The 21203-nt window shown below is 42.4% G+C and overlaps 1 protein-coding gene across 1 annotated transcript in view; it reads left to right on the forward strand.

Moving 5' to 3' along the window:
* LOC115777086 (RNA binding protein fox-1 homolog 1-like) overlaps positions 1–20997 on the forward strand; it is a 246800-nt gene extending 225803 nt beyond the window's left edge. The window contains 1 exon segment of the mRNA XM_030724906.1: positions 20652–20997. Within this exon segment, the coding sequence (XP_030580766.1) occupies positions 20652–20774 (123 nt within the window). The 3' untranslated portion in view covers positions 20775–20997.
* The last annotated feature ends 206 nt before the right edge of the window (positions 20998–21203 follow it).

Consider the following 21203-nt stretch of genomic DNA (forward strand, 5'->3'; position numbering starts at 1 on the left):
CCGCGGACTATGATCTCCAGGAGCGTGCAAGGGTAATTGAATATTACCACGATGAGAAGATGAGGTGGAAGCCCTGGCTCGCCCCAGAGCGCAGGTCCGAGTTTTATGGCACTCGCCTGGCCCTGGGCGGGCCAGCCAGCAGGCGAAGGTCCCAGCAACGTCGCGCTCCACCTCAGCATCGAGCCCAAGCCTCGCCACGGCAGCTGATTGCTCCGCCAGCTGCAACCCCTCCACCCATTCCGATGGCGATCACATTAGGTGGCTATTTTTCTTCGCCGCCACCACAGATTATGCCGTCCTGCACCTCACCGCTGCCTCCGCCAGCTTCCGGGAGAAGGAAGCGCGGTCTCCGACGAGGGAATTGGCAGCCCTTGCCTGCCGAACATGTAAGCACTGCACAGCCCCAGCTTGGCTTCACTGCGCAGTCGGTGCAGCCTCTGGACAATACTGCTCACTCACCCGTGTGTGGCGGTACTGGGCATTTTCCTAATGATAAAGACATTTTGTACACAGAGACTGATAATGTGGACAATGACGTGAAGCAGGACATCACTGATTATGTGCTGGAGGTTTGTGAAAAATGGCTTAAACAGCCCAGTGCTAAGAATAAAGAGGCCGCTGCACGCAGTTTCGTAGTTTTCCCTGGGTTTTGGATTCCTTACCTGCCATGATTACGGACTTTTTTATGGACATTGTGCAGTCGGTGGATGCACCAACATTCTATGGTAAAACTCGAGGCATAAAGACTGTGGCTGACAATGTTCCTAATGAACTGGCCAGTGAAAAGACTGTGAGCAGTCTCCCTGAGAGACATTCTGTGCCTCCACAGCAGCCTGCAGCAGCCCCATGTCAGCACCCAGAGCCACTAGCTTCAGAGCCTCCTCTTCAGCTGTCACAGCTGCTAGCTGCAGCAGCCCCCAAGCCACGACCATGCTCCATGAAGCCCACACCAGCCTTAGCAGCTCCTGTTCCCCCAGTTCCAGTTTTCCCAGCTCCTTTAGTCTCTGCTCCCTTAGCTTTAGCTTCAGCACCCACAGCTCCTGCTCCCTCAGCCTGCCCTTTAGCCTCAGTCCCCGTTCAGGTCCATTTCACTCCCTTAGCTCCAGCCCCTGAAGCTCTCCCTCGCTCTGCCTCAGCTCCAGCCCCTGAAGCTCTCCCTCGCTCTGCCTCAGCTCCAGCCCCTGAAGCTCTCCCTCGCTCTGCCTCAGATTCGGTCCCTTCAGGCCCCTCCGCTTTAGTTTTGGTCCCTCCTTTGATCCCTTCTATTCCCTCGAGTCCCTCAGCTTTAGCCTTTGTTTCCCCAGCTGACCCCTCAGTTTTGCTCCCCCCTGTGTTAGTCCTTTTAGCTCCTGCTCCCTTGGTTCCCTCTGTAGCTTCAGTCCCTTCGGTTTCAGGCCCCTCGGTGTTGCCGGCCCCCTCGTCAGCTCCTTTGGTCCCTTATGCTCCCTCTGCTTTGGTCCCCTCAATCCCTCAGGTCCCCTCCTCAGGTCCCTCGGCCCCCTCAGCTTCAGCTTCAGTCCCCGTAGTTTTAGTCCCTACACCTTCAGCTTTTGTGCCTCAGGTCCCCTCAGCCCCTTTAGTGCCTCAGGTCCCCTTAGCTCCCTCCTCCGCTCAGGTCCCCTTGGTCCCTCAGGTCCCCTTAGCTCCCTCCTCAGCTCAGGTCCCCTCGGTTTTTCCAGTCCCCTCATCTGCTCCTTTGGTCCCCTCAGTCCCCCCAGTCTCAGCTTTGGTCCCCTTAGTCCCCTCATCTGCTCCCTCGGCCCCAGTCCCTTTAGTTTCATTCCTGCCAGTCCCCTCTAGTCCCTCCTCAGCTCCTTTGGTCCCCTCAGATCCCTCCTCTTTGGTCAACTCTGTGTCTTCAGTCCCCCCAGGTCCCTCAGTCCCCTCAGCTTTAGTCCCTACACCTTTAGCTCTAGCGCCGCAGCCCCTCTTGCCACACCACGTCCTCGTCGCTGCCGCCGCCGCTGGGAGCACGGTTGGCCTCAAGCCTCTCCACGTCCTCGCGGCTGCTGGGAGCACGGTCGGCCCCAAGCCACGCCATGTCCACGTTTTCGCCGCCGCCGCTGGGAGCGCGGCCGGCCTCCTGCTCTTCATCTTCGTCCTCGCCACCGCTGCCGCTGGGAGCACGGTCGGCCCCCAGAACTGAGTTGCCACTGTTGTGGTTTCCTTGGCAGGTCCCTGAATGGTGGGGTCTTTGGGGTGCTTTGTCACTCATGTTTTGTTTTTGGACTCTTTTTCCAGCCTTATGCTGCCGCTTTTGTTTCTGTATTGGTTTGTTTTTTGGACTTTGCTGCCCTTTTGGTTTTTTGTCTCGGGCCCTCCGTCCTGGTCCCCCGCCTCCCGCCCTGGTCTGTTTTGTTGCGGCCGTCTGGAGCCGGCCCTTGAGGGGGGGGGTACTGTCATGATCCTGGGCCGGTGGCCCAGTGCTTTGTGTTCTTTTGGTTATGTTTTGTTATCTCTGATTATGTTCATTTGGTTTCTCTCATGTGGGTCTTCATTTGGTTATGGGTTTGTGCTTAGTCTGCATTTGTGTCTTTGTTTACTTCCTGTTTTAGTTTGATATGTCTGTGTAGATTCTCAGTCATCCAGGTCATAGTAGTCTCTGGAGCTTGAAAAGGGGCGACTGGACTTCTTTTTGTTTCTTGAAGACGTTTCACCTCTCATCCGAAAGGCTTCTTCAGTTCTCAACCAAATGGTGGAGAGACCCAGGTATTTAAACCCCTGTGGGCGTAGTCCCCTGGAGGTGGTTATGACCCTCTATTGATCATGTGCGTGAACACATGTGCCCAGGTGTGAAGGGGGCGTGGGTCATATTTAATCAGTGGTTTCAGTTGAAACCAATTTAGGACTCCGCTCCATTGTTTCCTGTGGCCTATTGAGGTCACTGGAACAAAGGTGTGAATGGGGGTTGAGACGTCTGGGAAGGGAGCTCAGGACAGCACTGTAAGCGGGGGAAAGTTGGTGACGTAATCCACCTCCTCTGTTCAATGATGGTTGTTCACAGTGGACATAGATGGCTCCTTTGATGTGGTTTCACTTTTCACTTGCATACCTACAACTGAGGCAGTGGAGACCGTCAGAAGACGACTACAGGAAGACGATTCCTTACTGAACAGAACCAGCTTCACCCCAGATCAGATTTGTGCACTTTTAGATCTCTGCCTTACCACAACATATTTTAAATACAATGATGGATTCTACAGACAGAAGCATGGATGTGCCATGGGCTCCCCAGTGTCTCCCATTGTAGCCAACCTTTACATGGAGGAAGTGGAAAGTAAAGCTCTTGGTTCTTTCAAAGGGATGGCACCTAGCCACTGGTACAGATATGTAGATGACACCTGGGTCAAAATCAAAACCCAAGAAGTAGAAGCCTTCACTCGTCACATTAACTCAGTGGATAAATACATACGTTTTACCAGGGAGGACACCAGAGATAACAAGTTACCATTCCTGAACTGTGCGGTGCTTATCGAGGAAGCCCACACACACAGACCAGTATCTCCTCTTTGACTCCCACCACCCTCTGGAACACAAACTTGGGGTGATCAGGACCCTACAACACCGTGCGGAAAGTGTTCCCTCTAAGGCAGAAGGGAAGCATAAGGAACACACACACATTAAGAAAGCCCTCAAAACATGCGGTTACCCCAGCTGGGCCTTCATCAAATCAGCTAAGATGCACAGGAATGAAGGCCAAACACAAACTACAGAGAATAGGAAGGACAAGAGGAACAACATTGTCATCCCATATGTGTCAGGCTTGTCAGAGAAACTCAGAAGAATTTTCTCCAAGCATGACATCTCAGTATACTTCAAACCAAGTCACACCCTAAGACAAAAACTGGTTCATCCCAAGGACAAACCCGCCAAACACAAGATCAGCGATGTAGTGTATGCTGTTCAGTGCAGTGAAGAGTGCTCGGACCTCTACATTGGTGAAACCAAACAGCCTCTTCACAAACGAATGGCACAACATAGAAGAGCCACCTCGACAGGACAAGATTCAGCAGTACATCTGCATCTGAAGGAAAAAGGGCACTCTTTTGAGGATGCCAATGTTCACATTTTGGACAGGGAAAACAGATGGTTTGAAAGAGGAGTGAAAGAAGCCATCTATGTCTACTGTGAACAACCATCATTGAACAGAGGAGGTGGATTACGTCACCAACTTTCCCCCGCTTACAGTGCTGTCCTGAGCTCCCTTCCCAGACGTCTCAACCCCCATTCACACCTTTGTTCCAGTGACCTCAATAGGCCACAGGAAACAATGGAGCGGAGTCCTAAATTGGTTTCAACTGAAACCACTGATTAAATATGACCCACGCCTCCCTTCACACCTGGCCACATGTGTTCACGCACATGATCAATAGAGGGTCATAACCACCTCCAGGGGACTACGCCCACAGGGGTTTAAATACCTGGGTCTCTCCACCATTTGGTTGAGAACTGAAGAAGCCTTTCGGATGAGAGGTGAAACGTCTTCAAGAAACAAAAAGAAGTCCAGTCGCCCCTTTTCAAGCTCCAGAGACTTTTAGTTTGATAGTTTAGTACTCCCTGTGTGTCCTGTCTAGTTTTGCTTCCCTTGTTTATTAGGTAGATTCTGTTCACCTGTGCCCTGTGTTCCCCAGCTGTTTCTTTTTACCCACCATTACCTTCTGTATGTATTTAAGCCCCTGGGTTTGCTTTGTTCTTTGTTGCGTCCTTGTCGTCTCTGTATGGGCAGTGTCGTCTGCACTGCCTGCTGTGTGCTCCACGTTTCATGCCATGTCCATAGTTATGCTTATGTTCAAGTTTAGTTTTGTGTATTGCTGGCACCCGCCCAGACCTTTTTGATAAATAAAGTTCCAAGCTAAAGTACGCTTTGCCTCTGAGTCCTGCACTGGGGTCCTCTGCCTTGCCTGCACCAGTGGAATCCTGACATAGGTTATTTTAGAATTGTCAGAGGAAATGGTGTGATGAAGCTGTCAAAAAAAACAGAACACTGAGTGAGGAATCCCTGGCATGTCTCCCACTCACCAGTAAAGAGCTCAGGAGTGAGAATGAAGCCCTCCGGCTCATTCATGGGTAGAGGCAGGGCCATCTCAGCCGGTGGAGAGGAAAGAGTCTGAACTGCCGGTTTGGTCTGTAAACACAGGTCGTGTAGCATACCTTTGGTTTCTTCTATTTGTTGCTGAATGAGGTCTTGCCAGTCAGATAGATGGTGAAGTACTTTGTCATGCTCCCCCAGCAGCATTCCCTGGCTGGAGAGAGACTTCCTCACATGGTCCATGTCTGCTGCGTCCATAGCTGGCCGGAACATTCTGTTAAGCCCCTGAAGGTCTGGACACAAGCGTGGAACAGAGGCGAGATTAACAGAGTTTGTTTACAGTTTTCAAACAGCTTTAAAGGGGGCGCTTATGCTGGAAAGCAACACTTCTCTCCATGGCTCCTCGAAACTCCACTCTACCAGCTTTATCTCGTTGCTTCAGCTGCTGGTGTCCTGAACAAAAGAGAGGTGATGATTAAACCATCCACAAGAAGGAAAGTTGCAAAAATAGCTTTTACTAGGCTGGACTGGATACCGCTAGTAGAGCAATGTTCTGGTGCCTGCTTCATGGAGACGTCTGCCTTTTAATGTTAAGGCCACTCTGCTAAACACCAAATAGGTTAGAGTATTAATGAGGATCAGGTGAATAAATAGGAGAGGGAGAGAAAAAAAGAGAAAGGGTAGGCCAGCCAGGAGGACTGTGGAATCGTGACACTTGCTTTACTTTTTACTGATTTATTTAATTTTCCAAAAATAAGTGATCCCATGGCCTGTGTGTAAAAGACCAACTGGGTTTATCCATTCTCTTCAGTTAGGTTTGATCCCAATTTTTATCCAGTATAGAGCATGAAATAAAAACACACTTTAATAGCAGAGTGTTGCAGAGTCCTCAAGCTTTGACATCTACAAACCCATCCAAGTCAAACAATCTCTCTTTATTCCAGTTGGGGTCCCCATCATATGGCACTGTCTTATGTTTCTTTTAAATATCAATCACTTTGTTATTCCAATGACACATTTCCTTTTTAGCAATTGCACAGATACAACCTTGCTTGTTCTGTGTTTATTGTCAAATGATTAAGATGAAGCCCTAACCCTAAACCTAACTCTGATTTATTTATTTGGCACAAAGGTATTGCTTGCTAACATTCCCCAGCAAAAATGGTTGAAACATTAATGTTATCTCCTCAGTCACAGCAGAAAAAACACTGGTGGTCTGGTCAGACTGTCTCATATAAAATGTAAAACATTGTTCACATTATTGCAATGAAAAAGAAAATGCATGTGTCTTTTTAAAATGGTAAACAGACTAGTTCTTTTCTACTCTAGCTGAGCACTCAAAGCACTTTATACAACATGTTTGCATTTACCCATTCATACATGCACTTTCTTCTACGATCTAACATTCACACACATTCGTACTCAGAATGCATCGGAGAGCAACTTGGGGATTAGTATCTTGCCCAAGGATACTTTGGCATGCAGACTGGAGCAGCCAGGAATCAAACCACTAACCTTCCAATTAGTAAATGATCCGCTCTACCTCCTGAGCCATCCACAATGACATTAGCTAAACTAATTGCACCCATCAATGTCATGGTAATTTGGGGCTTTTAATGGTAAATGGACTAATGGACTAGTTCTTATATAGCGCTTTTCTACTCAGTATGAGCACTCAAAGCGCTTATACAACCTGTTTGCATTCACCCATGCACTCCCATTCATACAAGCACTTCCATTTTTACGAAGCTAAGTGCTTTAATTATGTAACATTCACACGCATTCATACTCCGACAGAACGGTCGGAGAGCAACTTGGGGTTAAGTATCTTGCCCAAGGATACATTGGCATGTAGCCCGGAGTAGCCAGGATTCGAACCGCTGACCTTCCGATCAGTAGGTGACCTGCTCTACCTACTGAGCTACAGCCAATGATTGCTTTGAATTCAATTCAATTCAATTTTATTTATATAGCGCCAAATCACAACAAACTGTCGCCTCAAGGCGCTTTGTATTGTGGGTAAAGACCCTACAATAATACAGAGAAAACCCAACAGTCAAAACGACCCCCTGTGAGCAGCACTTGGCGACAGTGGAAAGGAAAAACTCCCTTTTAACAGGAAGAAACCTCCAGCAGAACCAGGCTCAGGGAGGGGCAGTCATCTGCCGCGACCGGTTGGGCTGAGGGGAGACAAAGTCATGCTGTGGAAGAGAGCCAGAGATTAATATCAATTAATGATTAAATGCAGAGTGGAGTATAAACAAAGTAAATAAGGTGAATGAGAAACAGTGCATTATGTGAACCCCCCAGCAGACTAGGCCTATAGCAGCATAACTAAGGGATGGTTCAGGGTCACCTGATCCAGCCCTAACTATAAGCTTTATCATAAAGGAAAGTTTTAAGCCTAATCTTAAAAATAGAGAGGGTGTCTGTCTCCCGAATCCAAGCTGGAAGCTGGTTCCACAGGAGAGGGGCCTGAAAGCTGAAGGCTCTGCCTCCCATTCTACTCTTAAGTATCCTAGGAACCACAAGTAATCCAGCAGTCTGAGAGCGAAGTGCTCTGTTGGGGTGATATGGTACTATGAGGTCTTTGAGATAAGATGGTGCCTGATTATTCAAGACCTTGTATGTGAGGAGAAGAATTTGAACTGTCCTTTTTCTTTAATGGCTTTAAAAAAAAAAAAAAACAGGAATTGGGTGCACACGATTGAATTTGTTTTGGACTTTCTCTAATCCACACAGGGTAAAAAGTATCCCGTACCATTCAAAAGTTTTGACACACTAACCCATTCATATTTGGCCTTGCCCTTAGCAAGTTGCACCACAACCAAGCCATCAACAAGCCATTGTTGACCATAAACAACACAAAGACTTGTCTCATATTTGCCATAAAACAGCTTGATGATTCCCAAGACTTTGGGGAATATATTCTGTGAACTGATAAGAAAAAAGTTTTGGAAACCGTTTTGGAAGGTTTGCATCGTGTTAAGTCTAGCATAAAACTAACAGAGCATTTCATAAAAACAACATAATACCAACACTCTAACATGGTGGTGGTATGTATGACCATCAAGTCATGCCTTGAAGTTCAACTGCACTTGGATTATGCAACAGGGCAGTGATCTGAAACACACCAGAAAGTCCACCTCTGAATGGCTAAAAAAATAAAATAAATGAAGGTTTTGGAGTGGCCTAGTCAAAGTTCTGACTTGAATCCAACTGAGATGCTTTGTTCTGAACTTAAACAGGTCATTCATGCTCAAAAATCCTACAATGTGACTGAATTAACACAAATTTGCAAAGAATAATTCTTCCCTAGCGATGTGAAAGACTCATTCACAGTTATTACGAATTCTCATTTGCACTTCTTGCTCCTAAGGATGGCATAACTAGTTATTTGATTTAGGGGGCAATTGTTTTGGGCATAAGACCTTATGCCCAAAACAATTGGTAGGTAGGTTTGGATAGCTTTTTTGCCCCTTAATGAATGAAATTATTATTTAAAAAGTACATTTTGCATTTATTCTGGTTATTTTTGTCTATTATTAAAATTTGTTTGATATGCAAATGTAAAATAAAGTAAAACAGGAAAGGGGCAAATATTTTTCACAGCACTATAGCTCAGTCTTTGTCTCTGACCTTTTCTCTTGTCCATGTGCGCAGCTGCAAATTTCAGTCAAGCTTTAAGGGGTCAATTTTAGAGCAGTGGCTTCTTTCTTGGTTTGCACCCTCACTTCATTGAGGAAAGTGATGCTGGGGTCCAGCAGCTTTCAGTTCATGGCAAGCTTGAGCCTTGGTGGTTCCTTAACATCCTAACAAATTTCCTCTCATCTGACGGCAAAGGTTTGGGTCTTCTGCTAGACCTTGGCAAAGTGCTAACACATTGAAATAACTTGTACTTATCATAAAATGCTGTTTGCAGGCAGGAAAGAGGACCCCAATGCAGGATACACAAGGCAGAAAGCTTACTGTAAATTAAAGCTTTATTTGTGGAGTCAAACACAGGTAGGGCTGGACGAAAGCCAGCATAAACTCGAAATACACACTTGAAACTGGACTTGGACAGAGAGGCACACAGTGGGAAAATCAGTGATGAGGACACAACAACAAGCAGAGGGACCGCAGGACTTAAATTCACAAGAGGGCTGATGAGGGGAGCGGAAACAGCTGTGAACACAGGTGAACCACATAACACTAATGACAAGGGGGAAGCAAAACAGAACATCACACACAGGGACCAGAAGACTATCAAAATAAAACAGGAAGTCAGACGAGGGAACAAAGATGTGGACTAGACAATGAACACCGGGGAAATACAAGGATCTAGAAATCAAAACATAACCAAACCTCGCAACAAAAGCAACCCAGAAAAGATAAATACAAAACAAAGCATAAAAATGACAAAGGCATTCTATTCTATTTTAGTCAATTCTATTCCCCCTTAAATGGTGCCATGTTTGTAAGGAAAATGCCTTTGTGGGTTGAGCAGCAGAGCTGAGTATGTGGGCTGCAAAATGAAAACTTGCAAAATCTTCTGTGCCAATGCCAAGAGAAGATTATTCTGCTTATTCAGCTTATTCTGCTATTGATTCTTGTTTTGTGTTGTTTATTGGATTGGATTATTTAAGTCTTGGCAGTTTAACAATGTTTTCATTTAACAAGCAGGGGCCTCAGTAACCATTCACAATCACAACAGCCTGGAACCACGTCCTCATGCTGATCACCAGTTGGTCACACATTGCTGTGGGATGGCATCCCATTCTTCAATCAGCATTTGTTGCAAGTCAGCCAATGTGGTTGTGTTCGTCACTCGGGCATGAACACAAATTTTCTATAGGGTTGAGCTCAGGACTGCAGGCAGGCCATTCCATCCTGTCCTCTCCCAAATTCTAGAAGTAGTGATAAACCCTGCTCTGTGGGGCTAGAGCTGTCATCTTAGAGGATAGAGTTTTGTCCCATACTGTGATGATATGGGATTGCCACTGGTTACAGAATCTTATCTCAAATTAAAGTAAGTCAAATTTTGTTTATATAGTAAATATACACTCAAGGCAAACATCATAAAGTGCTTCACAACAGCACAGCATAAAAAAAATAGTTAAACACATATGTAAATGTAATGTAAATTTGGTAAGATTATAATTCACGTTGGCAGTAATGATACCTGGTTACACCAATCTGAGGTCACTAAAGCTATTGAATCGGTGCGTAATTTTGCAAAAACAATGTTAGACTCTGTAGTTTTCTCTGGGTACCTTCCAAATTGGACCAGGAGCAATTTGTTTAGCTGAATGTTCTCTGCGAATTATTTGTTGTCTGAGAGGTGTCCAGAAAACAACTGTGGGACAATTGAGAGAGTTTCTGTAGAAAACCTGCATCCATCTCACTTTACCTGAAGTGGTGGCCTAGGGGAGAAGAAGAGGGTTCATCACTGAGAGGGTTCATCACTGAGAGGACCCTGGGTCAAATCCTCGGGCTGGCATCACTGTGGGTCCCTGAGCAAGCCCACCCCCCCCCCAGGTTGCTCCCCGGGCGCCCTTTGGCTGCCCCCTGCTCCATGCTGTGCTGTGTACTACATACTCCATGTGTGTGATGGGTTAAATGCAGAGAATGAATCTCACTGCATGTATATGTATGTGACAAATAAAGCTCTTTCTTTCGATGGAGCAGCTCTAATTTCAGGAAATCTTGCTGAACTTATTAAATCCCCCCCAAAACATGACTATGCAGCTTCTCTTCCCCTGCCATCCCCTGACAGAAATGGTGCCTGCTCCCAGATGACTAAAAAACAGACCAAAAACCATGAAAAAACAACTTAAGCATAAAAATTTTGAAACAAAAAACAATATAACATCCTCAACTGCACCAAAGAGTAAAACAGTTAAATATGGATTATTAAATATTAGGTCTTTCTCTTCTAAGTCCCTGTTAATAAATAATTTATTAATTGATCAACATATTGATTTATTCTGCCTTACAGAAACCTAGTTACATCAGGATGATTATGTTAGTTTAAATGAATCAACACCCCTGAGTCACACTAACTGTCAGAATGCTCAAAGCACAGGTCGAGGAGGAGGAGTAGCAGCAATCTTCCATTCCAGCTTATAAATTAACCATAGACCCAGACATAGTTTGAATTCATTTGAAAGCCTGTCTCTTAGTCTTGTCCACCATAATTGAAAAATTCAAAAGCCTGTTTTTGTTTTTTTTAATTTATTATTATTTCTGTCTGACTTCTCAAACTTTTGATTTTATTTCATCTGATTTAGTGATCAGTTAAGATAAAATAATTACAGTCAGTGATTTTAACATCCATGTAGATGTTGAAAATGACAGCCTCAACACTGCATTTAATCTATTATTAGATTCACTTAGCTTCTCTCAAAATGTAAATGAGCCCACCCACCACTGTAACCACACTCTGGATCTTATTCTGATGTGTGGTATAGAAACTGAAGACTTAACAATATTTCCTGAAAACCCTCTTCTGTCTGATTTTTTTTTGATAACATTTACATTTACTTTCATGGATTACACAGAAGTGAGGAATAAGTTTTATTACAGTAGCAGTCTTTTTGAAAGTGCTGTAACTAAGGATAAAATTCCTCCATTATTATGCTCTTCAATGCCATGTGCCAACGCAGTGCTGAGTAGCTACCTAAACTCTGCTGTCAATGAGGTAGATTATCTCATCAATAGTTTTACATCCTCACTGCGTACGACTTTGGATACTGTGGCTCCTCTGAAAAGGAAAGTCTGATTCATTGGTATAATTCACAAACAATGCAGATTAAAGCAGACAACCTGTAAGCTGGACAGGAAATAGTCTCAGCAATTTAGAAGAAAGCCCAGAAAAATTAATTTGTTGCTCAATCAGAAAAAAAAAGCACTCTGTAAAGCTATGACACCTTACTATTCATCATTAAATGAAGAAAACAAGAACAACCCCAGATTTCTTTTCAGCACTGTAGCCAAGTTAACTAAGAGTCAGAGCTCTGTTGAGCCAAGTATTCCTTTGACATAATCTAGTAAGGATTTCATGTATTTCTTCACGAGAAAAATTTTTAAATGTTAGAGAAAAAATTATTCAAAACCATCTCAAAGACACATCTTCCTGTACAGCTACTTTCAGTACTGCTCGTATTTGTTTAGACTGTTTCTCCAATTAATCTTTCTGAGTTAACTTCAACAGTTACATCTTCTAAACCATCAGTGTGTCTATTAGACCCCATTCCTACTAGGCTGCTCAATGAAGTCCTGCAATTAATTAATGCTTCAATCTTAAATATAATCAATCTGTCTTTATTCGGTGGCTATGTACCACAGGCTTTTAAGGTGGCAGTAATTAAACCATTATTTAAAAAGCCATCACTTGACCCAGATGTCTAATTATAGGCCAATCTCCAACCTTCCTTTTCTCTCAAAAAAGTTTTGAAAGAGTAGTTGTAAAACAGCTAACTGATCATCTACAGATGAACAGTTTATTTGAAGAGTTTCAGTCAGGTTTCAGAATTCATCACAGTACAGAAACAGCATTAGTGAAGGTTACAAATGATCTTCTTAGAGCCTCTGACAGTGGACTCATCTCTGTTCTTGTCCTGTTAGACATCAGTGCAGCTTTTGATACTGTTGCCCATAACATTTTATTACAGAGATTAGAGCATGCCATAAGTATTAAAGGTACTGTGCTGCAGTGGTTTGAATCATATTTATCTAATAGACTCCAATTTGTTAATGTAAATAGGGAGTCTTCTTCACACACTATGGTTAATTATGGAGTTCCACAGGGTTCTGTGCTAGGACCAATTTTATTTACATTATACATGCTTCCCTTTGGCAGTATTATTAGAAAGCACTGCATACATTTTCATTGTTATACAGATGATACCCAACTTTACCTGTCCATTAAGCCAGATTGCAAACATCAATTAGTTAAACTGCAGGAATGTCTTAAAGACATAAAGGCCTGGATGACCTCTAATTTCATGATTCTGAATTCAGATAAAACTGAAATTCTTCTACTCGTCTCCACAAATCTAAGAAACACGGTGTTTAACCAGATACTTACCCTGGATGGCATCACTTTGGCCTCCAGTAACAGTGTGCGTAATCTTGGAGTCATTTTTGACCATGGTATGTCTTTCAACAGACATATTAAGCAAATGCATAGGACTGCCTTCTTGTATTTGTGCAATATTTCTGAAATTAGACACATTTTGTCTCAGAGTGATGCTGAAAATGTAATTCATGCATTTATTACATCTAGGCTGAACTATTGTAATTCATTACTATCAGGCTGTCCTAAAAGCTCCTCGAAAAGCCTTCAACTGATCTTCTGCAGCTAGAGTACTGACCGGGACTAGAAAGCGAGAGTATATTTCTCCAATATTGGCTTCACTTTTACAGTAGTATGCAAAAGTTTGGGCACCCCTTATAATTTTCATGATTTTCCTTTATAAATAATTGGTTGTTCGGATCAGCAATTTCAGTTAAATCTATCATATAGCAGACAAACACAGTGATGTTTGAGAAGTGAAATAAAGTTTATAGGATTTACAGAAAGTGTGCAATAATTACTTAAAGAAAATTAGGCAGATGCATAAGTTTGGGCACCAAAACCGAAAAATTACATCAATGTTTAGTAGATCCTCCTTTTGTAGAAATAACAGCCTCTAAATGCTTCCTATACCTTCCAATGAGAGTCTGGATTCTGGTTGAAAGTATTTTGGACCATTCAACATCTCCAGTTCAGTCAGGTTTGATGGTTTCTGAGCATGGACAGTCCGCTTTAAATCACACCACAGATTTTCAATAATATTCAGGTCTGGGGACTGAGATGGCCGTTCTAGAATGTTGTACTTGTTCCTCTGCATGAATGCCTTATTAGATTTTGAGCAGTGTTTAGTGTCGTTGTCTTGTTGAAGTATCCAGCCCCGGCACAACTTCAACTTTGTCACTGATTCTTGAACATTGTTCTCAAGAATCTGCTGATATTGACTGGAATCCATGTGGCCCTCAACTTTAACAAGATTCCCAGTACCTGCACTGGCCACACAGCCTCTCAGACTGCTGGCTTACTTGTGGTTCCAAGGATACTTAAGAGTAGAATGGGAGGCAGAGCCTTCAGCTATCAGGACCCTCTTTGTGAACCAGCTCTCAGTTTGGATTTGGGAGACAGACACCCTCTCTACTTTTAAGAGTAGTCTTAAAACTTTCCTTTTTTTTTTTTAAATACTTTATTTATAATTTCTCAGAATTTAACAACTAAAGCAGTGTCAGCCAGTTGATATATTGACTACAGAGAATAAAGATATGCATGTCAGACCAAAGTGTGCAATTAAGCACGGGACAGAGTCATAAGGGACAACAGGTCGCACAAAAACTAATGCAATTCAAACAGTGTACCATAAAACACAGCACTAATATAGGGTGAAATCAAGCCAACGATAAAGATGAGAGGAAAAAAAATATATATATATAATCAATTTTGCACACTAGTTTGTATATGTCTATTAAAAGGACCCCAGACATCAAGAAATTTATGATGACTGCCTGACAGAGAGTATCGAATCTCTTCGAGATAAATACAGGAGACCATCTCATTAAGCCATTTTTTGAAGCAAGGGGGGGTAGGAGATTTCCATCCCCTTAGTATAACCCGCTTTGCAACCACCAAACCAAACATGAGAGCCTGCTGGGTAGACATAGGAAGAGTAAGAGAAAATTCAGAACAGCCCAAAATTATCAGATGGTTATCAGGGGTCAGATGTCTGTCATAAGCATTACTAAAAAATTGAAATATCTTGCACCAGAAGTCCACAAGCCTAGGGCAGGAACAGAACAGATGACCCAGAGTCCCATCATCTGATTTACATCTATCACAGGTAGGAGAAACAGAGGGAAATAGTTTACGTTTGGTTTTAGAGAAGTGCAGCCGATGGACAACTTTAAATTGAATAAGCTGCAGTCTGGAATTGATAGAGCAGGTTTTGATTCTCGACAGACTCTTATCCCACAGTTCATCTGAATTTTCGCCTAGTATATCAGTAGTCCAAGCCTCTTTAATATGTTTTGAGCATGGGGTCGAGCTAAAAAGATTGAAAAAATGAGAAATTAAATGTTTGGAGGTAGAGGGCTTTTTCATAAACTCATAGAAAATATGCGGCTCAGATAGAGTTTCAAAGTGGGGGAAATGCTGTCTGACAAAGTTACGAACTTGCAAATATCTGAAAAAGTGACTAGAAGGAAGACCGAACTTTGATTGGAGTTGCATGAAGGAGGCCAAATGATTACCAATATAAAGATCTTTAATAACAACTATGCCCTTATTTGTCCAGTATTTAAAGACTGCATCCATTGTGCCTGGTTTAAATGCTATGTTCTTAAAAATGGGTGCATAAATGGAGAAGCCAGAGAGACCCAGAACAGTCTTTATTTGCTTAAGAATCCTGAATGAATTTTTTAGCACAAAATTATCCTTCAGCTGTTGGAAAGACAAAGACACATTGGAAAACTGTGCAGCAGGTAAGGAGGAACTAGTAAGGGCTAAGGAGATAAGATTTTCATTCAGCGACCAATTAGGTAATATCAAGTCCACCTCTTTATCCCCCACATAGATATGACTCCAAAAAACCCAGATTCTGGCATTACAGGCCCAACAATAATGGCGAAAAACCGGGAGGCCGAGGCCACCCTCAACAGTAGGTCTCTGTAGGTGTAATTTTGAGATTCGAGTATGTTTACCAGCCCAGACAAAAGGGATGATAATTGAATCTATCATCTTAAAAAATGACACTGTTAAATAAATAGGTATATTTTGAAAAAGATAAGTGAATTTTAGGAGGACAACCATCTTGATAATGTTAACGTGGCCAATCAAGGAAACAGGGAGGAGGTTCCACTTGTCCACCATTGATTTAAGTTTATTAATCAGATCCAAAAAGTTATGTTTAAAAAGGAGCTTTGGATCTCTTGTAATATTTATCCCGAGATACTCAAAGTGACTTGTGGAAACTTTGAATGGCAAATTTCTAAGAAAAACAGAGTCCAGACCATCTGAGAGAGGTATAAACAGACTTTTGTCCCAATTAATAGTGTAACCAGAGAACTGACCAAATTTCCTTATTAAAGTGAGGAGCGGAGTAAGAGAAACAGTGACATCTGAAAGAGTCAGAATGACGTCATCTGCATATAAGACAATGGGACTATCTGTAACATAGTCCGATATACCAGTTATCAAAGGATGGGTCCTAATGGCAATAGCAAGGGGTTCCAAAGCCAATGCAAATAGCAACGGTGAAAGACAACAACCCTGTCTGGTTCCACAATGCAATAAAAAAGGGGTGGACCTGTTGTAATTAATCAAAACTGAGGATTTATGGTTAGCATAGAGCATTTTTAATAACGTCATAAATTTATCACTGAAGCCAAATTTTTTGAGAGCTGCAAACAAGTACACCCACTCAATTCGGTCAAATGCCTGCTGAGCATTTAATGAGATAACTGCAGAGCAGGGAAGGTTAGTCTGGTACATAGTGTTTAGGAGTCGACGAGTGTTGGAAAAGGAAAACCGATTAGGGATGAAACCAGGTTGATCAGGATGGATCAAATGACCTATATATTTGTTTAGGCGATTAGCTAACACTTAAGCAACAATTTTCAGGTCACTATGTAATAGGCTTAAAGGTCGATATGAAGCAACATTGGAGGAATCCCTGCCTTTTTTCAGTAAAAGGCAAATATTGGCGTCATAAAAACTCTGAGGAAAAACTCCCTCTCTCACTGAAGAGTTCACCATACGCAGGAGGAGAGGGGCAATCACATCTAGATGACTTTTATAGAATTCTATTCCGAACCCATCTGGACCACAAGCCTTACCACAAGCAAATGAGGGGATTGCAGATTTAATTTCTTCCAGAGTAAACTCAGAGTCCAAATCTCCTTTAGCAGATTCATCTAGAATGGGTATGTTTAAATTATTTTAAAAATCTACAATATCAGAACAGGAGGTACTAGACTTGGAAGAATACAAATTACTGTAATAATTGAAAAAGGTGTCATTTATAAGTTTAGGGTCAGTTAACATTTGGCCAGAGGGGGAAGTGATTTTATAAATTGCTCTATCTGCAAGTAAGCCTTTTAGTTGTCTGGAGAGCAGTCTATCAGGCTTGTCTCCTAGTTCGAAATGTTTTTGTTTGAGTCTACGGATGTAGTTACCAACTTGTTCCCCAAGCATGTGATTGTATTCAGATTTTATCTTCAAAATAGCACTGAGTGTATTTTCATCATTTGTATTGCGATAATCACGTTGTGATTTGGCCTTTTTAATTGAAGACTGGTAAGAAATAATATTACCCCTTAATACCACTTTAAATGACTCCCACAAAACTGAATCAGACACTTCTCCGTTATCATTGAAAAGAAGAAAATCTGAAATTTTGGCAGAAATATAGTCTTGAAATGATTTGTCTGAATTGAGAGGGGGAATAAATTTCCAATTAAATGAAGGTGCATAAAGGTTAAAGTGAATCTGGATTAAGAGAGGGGCGTGATCAGAAATCAGGATACTGTGATACACAGAATCAACTGTACGTGAAATCAGTTTAGAGTCATTTAAAAAACGATCAATCCTGGTGAAACTACCACGTGTGGGAGAAAAAAATGAGTATTTACGATCAAATGGATGCTGAAGCCTCCAAATATCAACTAAATTTAGAGACTTCATAAGATCATTTAAAACTGCCACTGATTTCAAGGAAGAAGCAGCTTTATTGGAGGACCTATCCAACAGGGGATCAAGATAGCAATTGAAGTCACCACCTATAATTGGCTGTATATGAGTCTCTTGCAGAAAAACAATATCAGAAGAAAGTAATTTTAAATGTGAAAACACTTTTCCCCATTTAGATGTTTTACCAAGACCTTTACAGTTCCAGGAGACAAAAGTAATAGGACTTCTGCCTGGCTTAGAGGAACTATTATCCTGCATATACTATAATCATGTAATGGCAGTGGCTGACATGATGCACACAACAGAACACAGGCAACTGAACAACAACAACAGCAACAACAACAAAAAAAATCCCTAGTACTCACCCCTGCTGCGACAAAAACTAGGCGGCATATCCCTCAAACTAAGGAGGAGGCTGCCGGGTAACAGAGCTAGAAAACCCTGAGAGGGAAGCCTAAATTGGGCAAACCGTGTATACCTCCAAAGAAACTATATAAATGATAAAGAGCACCAGCACTTACTTGGAATTACTTACAAGCATTAACATAGGATGGATAATAAGATTAACCATTATATGACAGCGAATTAACAAACTGTTCCGCATTGGTTGGTGAATCAAAAGTTTTCACTGTGTCATTTAAAGAGACTAGCAGTTTGGCTGGGAAATGCATGGAGCATTTAGCCCCAGCTTCCACAAGTTTTTTCCTCACGGTGTTGAACGCCTGGCGTTGCGCCGAAACCTCGGCAGTGTAGTCAGGGAATATGGAGAGTCTCTGGCCGTGGTACAGCAACGGGGCTTGCTGACGACTCAGCCGCAGGATATTCATCACGTCGCGGACGTTGTGCACCCGGGCGATGATGATCCGTGGACGTTCGTGTGTCGGTGGCTTCGGCCTCAGAGCGCGATGCGCCGTGTCTATCTTAACAGGCCTGGGAAAGTTGTCCTGACCAAACAGCTCCGAGATGAGTTTAGAAACAAATTCTGTAGGACGACCACCTTCTTCCCCCTCCTTGATGCCCACAATCCGAATGTTTTGTCTGCGAGAGTGCCCCTCTAGATCATTCAGCTTTGCTTTGAGAAGCACGTTAGCCACAGCTAACTCGCTGCACGTCGCCTCCAGAGCCGAAACACGGACATCGGTAGAGGAAAGAGCCGCATCTATATCATCTAAGCAATGCTGGGCCTCACTGTGCTCTCTTTGCACGGTTGTTAAACGAGCTTCAATGGAGTCCAGGCGACCTTCCAGCGACTTCTTGAGAGAATCCACAAGTGTGTAGACTTTTAAAAGTTCGTCTTTGTGGCTATTGACGGCAGCTAAAATAGCCTCGTTGCTATAATTTTTCCATAGACAAGTATACAATGAGTTACAGTAATCCAAACATGATGAGATAAAAGGAAGAACAACAGTGTCCAGTTCAGAGGCTGATACAGTGGGTCTTACATTAGCAATATTTCATAAGCGGTAAAAACAAGAGTGAACCAGAGATTCGGCATAAACACCCACAGTGAAGGCACAGTCAAGTTACTCCAAGGTTCCTAAACAAATGTGGTAGGGGTACAAAGAGTTTTCATTAATCTAGGCACAATTTTGTCATGGAACAAACAAGGACTTAATTTTCTTCTTCATTAAGTTGGAGAAAGTTGTCAGCCATCCAGCTTTTGATAGAATCTAAGCACCCATTCAGGATCTGTAGCTTAGAAACATCTTAAAAGAGATACATAACTGAATGTCATCTGCATAGCAGTGATAAGATATGTCGTTAAAGGATATGTCTCACTATCTCTTCGCATTGAGATTGATTCCAGTGATGACCAAGACTGATTGTCAGGACCAGCAGTTCAAAACAAGAGTCAATAGCAGAATAAGTTGTTTGACATTGTTTTTCCAGGCACAATCCACATACTCAACTCTGCTGCTTAACCCACAATTGCATTTTCCTTACAAACGTGGCACCATTTAAAGGGGAAACAAACAGGCTTTCCAATGGTATAAAATTCATCACCAAGATGCATTATTGCTACAACAAAGAAACAATCAACCAAACACAAATTTCTTTACTTTTTGTATTAAGCTTATGTATAGCAAAATGTGTAGTGTTATATCTTTTTTCTTTGTTTTTTTTTAATGATTTTATGCTAACTAGTTTGCTGAGGACCTTGCTGAAAAGATTAACTGTCACAGTATCCTTATCACAAAACAGCAATCTAAGTCAGGGTTATTATAACTAATCAATAAAGTTGATAAAATAACTAACTAGCAACTAGTTTGAAAGTAGAATAAAATATGTATCACTGAGAATGTCTGACAAGTTCAAACTTGACTTCTACCCGCTTCAGGGCTGGAAGGTCATCTCAGCTTCAGAAACAAGAAGAAAAACACCAAAACACATATAGCTTCACACATCAGTGCTTTCCATCAGCTGTCATGCCGAATCTTTTGCTTAAATCTGTATTAAATTCAACCAGTGAAAAGCAGCATGATCCTTCCCAAAGATTTAACACTTCCTGGTTCACATTCTGCTTAAAATCATCTGACTATTTCTTTAATTTCATTTTTCCCTTCACTTTCTCATATTTGTATTGACTGGATGTCTTTCACATAGCTGTTGGCATGCTCCCCTGGCATGAAGTGTCTAGCTGTGCTTGCTGCATGACGATTGCTCCGATCATGGGTTTTTTCATCCCCAAAGGGTTTGCACTGGAATAACAGTAATGTAATCTTTTCTAGTTGTAGTTTGTGCAGAAGTCAGTAAGGCTAACAAGTGTTTATGGGTGTGTGTGTTTTCTGTGTTTTTGTGTACTTGAATATGTGTGTGTGTGTGTGTGTGTGTGTGTGTGTGTGTGTGTGTGTGTGTGTGTGTGTGTGTGTGTGTGTGTGTGTGTTTCAGAACGCATTTGCCCCGCTGACAGATGCCAAAACTCGGAGCCATGCTGACGATGTGGGGCTGGTACTGTCTTCCCTCCAGGCTAGTATATACAGGGGAGGCTACAGCCGCTTTGCACCCTATTAGCAACACCTCCAACCTATACTCAATCTTCCAGCAGGATAGAAAGAAAGTGTGTGCGTTTTTGAGTGTGTGACTGAGTGAGAACGAGAGACATTACTGAGACATGGGTATTGCAATACATGCAGTATTTGCATCATTACAGCATCTCTCCTAAGAGAGAAATACAAAATAATAATAATATTAATAATATGACAGCTGATATTTTTCATCTAATACCTCAGATATTTTGTGCTGTGTATTTTGATATCGTGGATTTTTAATTTCTAAAGATTGAAACATATTTTATCAGCTGTAGAGTTTTTTGTTTTGTTTTTTTTTTCCCCATAGTACTAATAGTCAGTTGCTAGAATAAAATGGAAATATTTATGACATTAAGAATTGTTAGGGCTTGTTTCTTACAGCTTCCTTTCACACTTTATCAGTCTAGTAATC

The sequence above is a fragment of the Archocentrus centrarchus genome, unplaced genomic scaffold (assembly GCF_007364275.1).
Source record: "Archocentrus centrarchus isolate MPI-CPG fArcCen1 unplaced genomic scaffold, fArcCen1 scaffold_43_ctg1, whole genome shotgun sequence".
NCBI lineage: Eukaryota > Metazoa > Chordata > Actinopteri > Cichliformes > Cichlidae > Archocentrus > Archocentrus centrarchus.